At 26.2% G+C, this 1555-nt stretch overlaps 1 protein-coding gene across 1 annotated transcript in view; it reads left to right on the forward strand.

Annotated features, from left to right (window-relative positions):
* LOC108684798 (putative sodium-dependent multivitamin transporter) overlaps positions 1-419 on the forward strand; it is a 5081-nt gene extending 4662 nt beyond the window's left edge. The window contains exon 10 of the mRNA XM_018189289.1: positions 113-419. Coding sequence (XP_018044778.1) covers positions 113-419 — 307 coding nt within the window. The remainder of the gene's footprint in view (positions 1-112) is intronic.
* Positions 420-1555: the final 1136 nt, after the last annotated feature.

The following is a 1555-nucleotide window of genomic DNA, read 5'->3' on the forward strand; positions in this document are numbered from 1 at the left end:
ATATATATATACTATGTATGTTTCATTTTTTATACTCTTGAGCAAAACTATTTGTTTTTTATGTACATTACGTATACAAGATCGTTTAACGTATTGTCATATTTTTTTCCAGAAGCACCGGCGACAGTTCATATTTCTATCTGTATCGTATTTCGTACATGTGGTATTCACCCCTTGGATTCTTAATAACATTTATGCTTGGACTGGTTATTAGTAACATATCTCGTTTGTTCTTCAAAAAACAAAACGATGAATTAGATACTAATTTATTCTTTCCCATGTTAGCGCGGCGTATACGTTATAGGCGATGCATGGATGTAGAGAATGAAAGAAATTCTTCATTAAGCAGAAAATATTCTCTTAACGACATAATTTATAAGAAAGACGATGCCGCTGATAAAATCTGTACAAAACTTTAATAGTTTGATTGCAATCTTAGCTAGCTATTATAAATACTCCATACTTACAATCGAAAAAAATTGTTTAAGTCACAAGAGAGGGAAGAAAGAAAATAAAAATATTTTTATCATCTCGTGAGACCTAAATAATTCCAGCAATTTTAGACAAAAGCTAGTTAGCAATCTATGATTTAAGGATAAGAATAAAATGCTTTGTTGGTACTTGTGCGAATGACTTATTTGCAGTTTATTATTTTTTTTAGATAACTTTATTTTAGTACATAAATTAAGTTGAATTGTATGTTGAATTGCAACATGAATATTATGTTTTTCATGCTGCATTCTGGCACTGCCAGTTAGTACTGTGTAGAAATAGAAATATCTAAAAGAGTATTTTATGTAAAAATTTGGCAGTGAGATATTTCTTTGAACTTTGAACTAGTTCCTTTATATGCATAATTTTTGTAGACGTCGATTTAAAGGGAATCTACCTCTTAAACAATCTTGACAATATTTAGCAACGTAAGACGATAAAAAAATAGTTTTAAGGCATTATCATGTATCGCGTTTGTATCATGTACCGCGATTGCTAACATATAATTTTCTAATGATAAGGAAAAATAATTTTATTTATTATGTATAATTGTACCAATTATGCATGATTGTTTAACCGGCCAATAATAGTCTGTGGTATTTGTATATTCCAGTTGCACGAAAATATGAATTGTTGTCAAATGTATACTATTTTCTTTCTTTTTTTTAATAACTATTTTATAACTATTCATTGCAAGTGCTTAAAGAATTAACTTAAGAACTTAAGAATGTATTAAGAATGTACATTTGACTTAAGAATGTACATTTGAATAATATTATGACCATATCTTACTTTAAATAATTTTTAGTATTTAGTAGATAATTTTAAGTGCGTAATAATATTGTTAATATTTAAGGAACTTTATGGCTAATAAATCATATTTCAGAGAGTATTAAAAATTACAGTTTTACATTAAACACGTAAATAACTTCTCAAATTTCCACCGAAAAACTTCTCTATCTTATAAAAATATGATCTTTAGAATATTTTATATTTTAAATTTATAAAAAAAATACTTTTATATTTTATGAAAAAATTTATGTAGAAATTTCTAAAAAAAATA

Source organism: Atta colombica, unplaced genomic scaffold (genome assembly GCF_001594045.1).
Source record: "Atta colombica isolate Treedump-2 unplaced genomic scaffold, Acol1.0 scaffold140, whole genome shotgun sequence".
Taxonomy (NCBI): domain Eukaryota; kingdom Metazoa; phylum Arthropoda; class Insecta; order Hymenoptera; family Formicidae; genus Atta; species Atta colombica.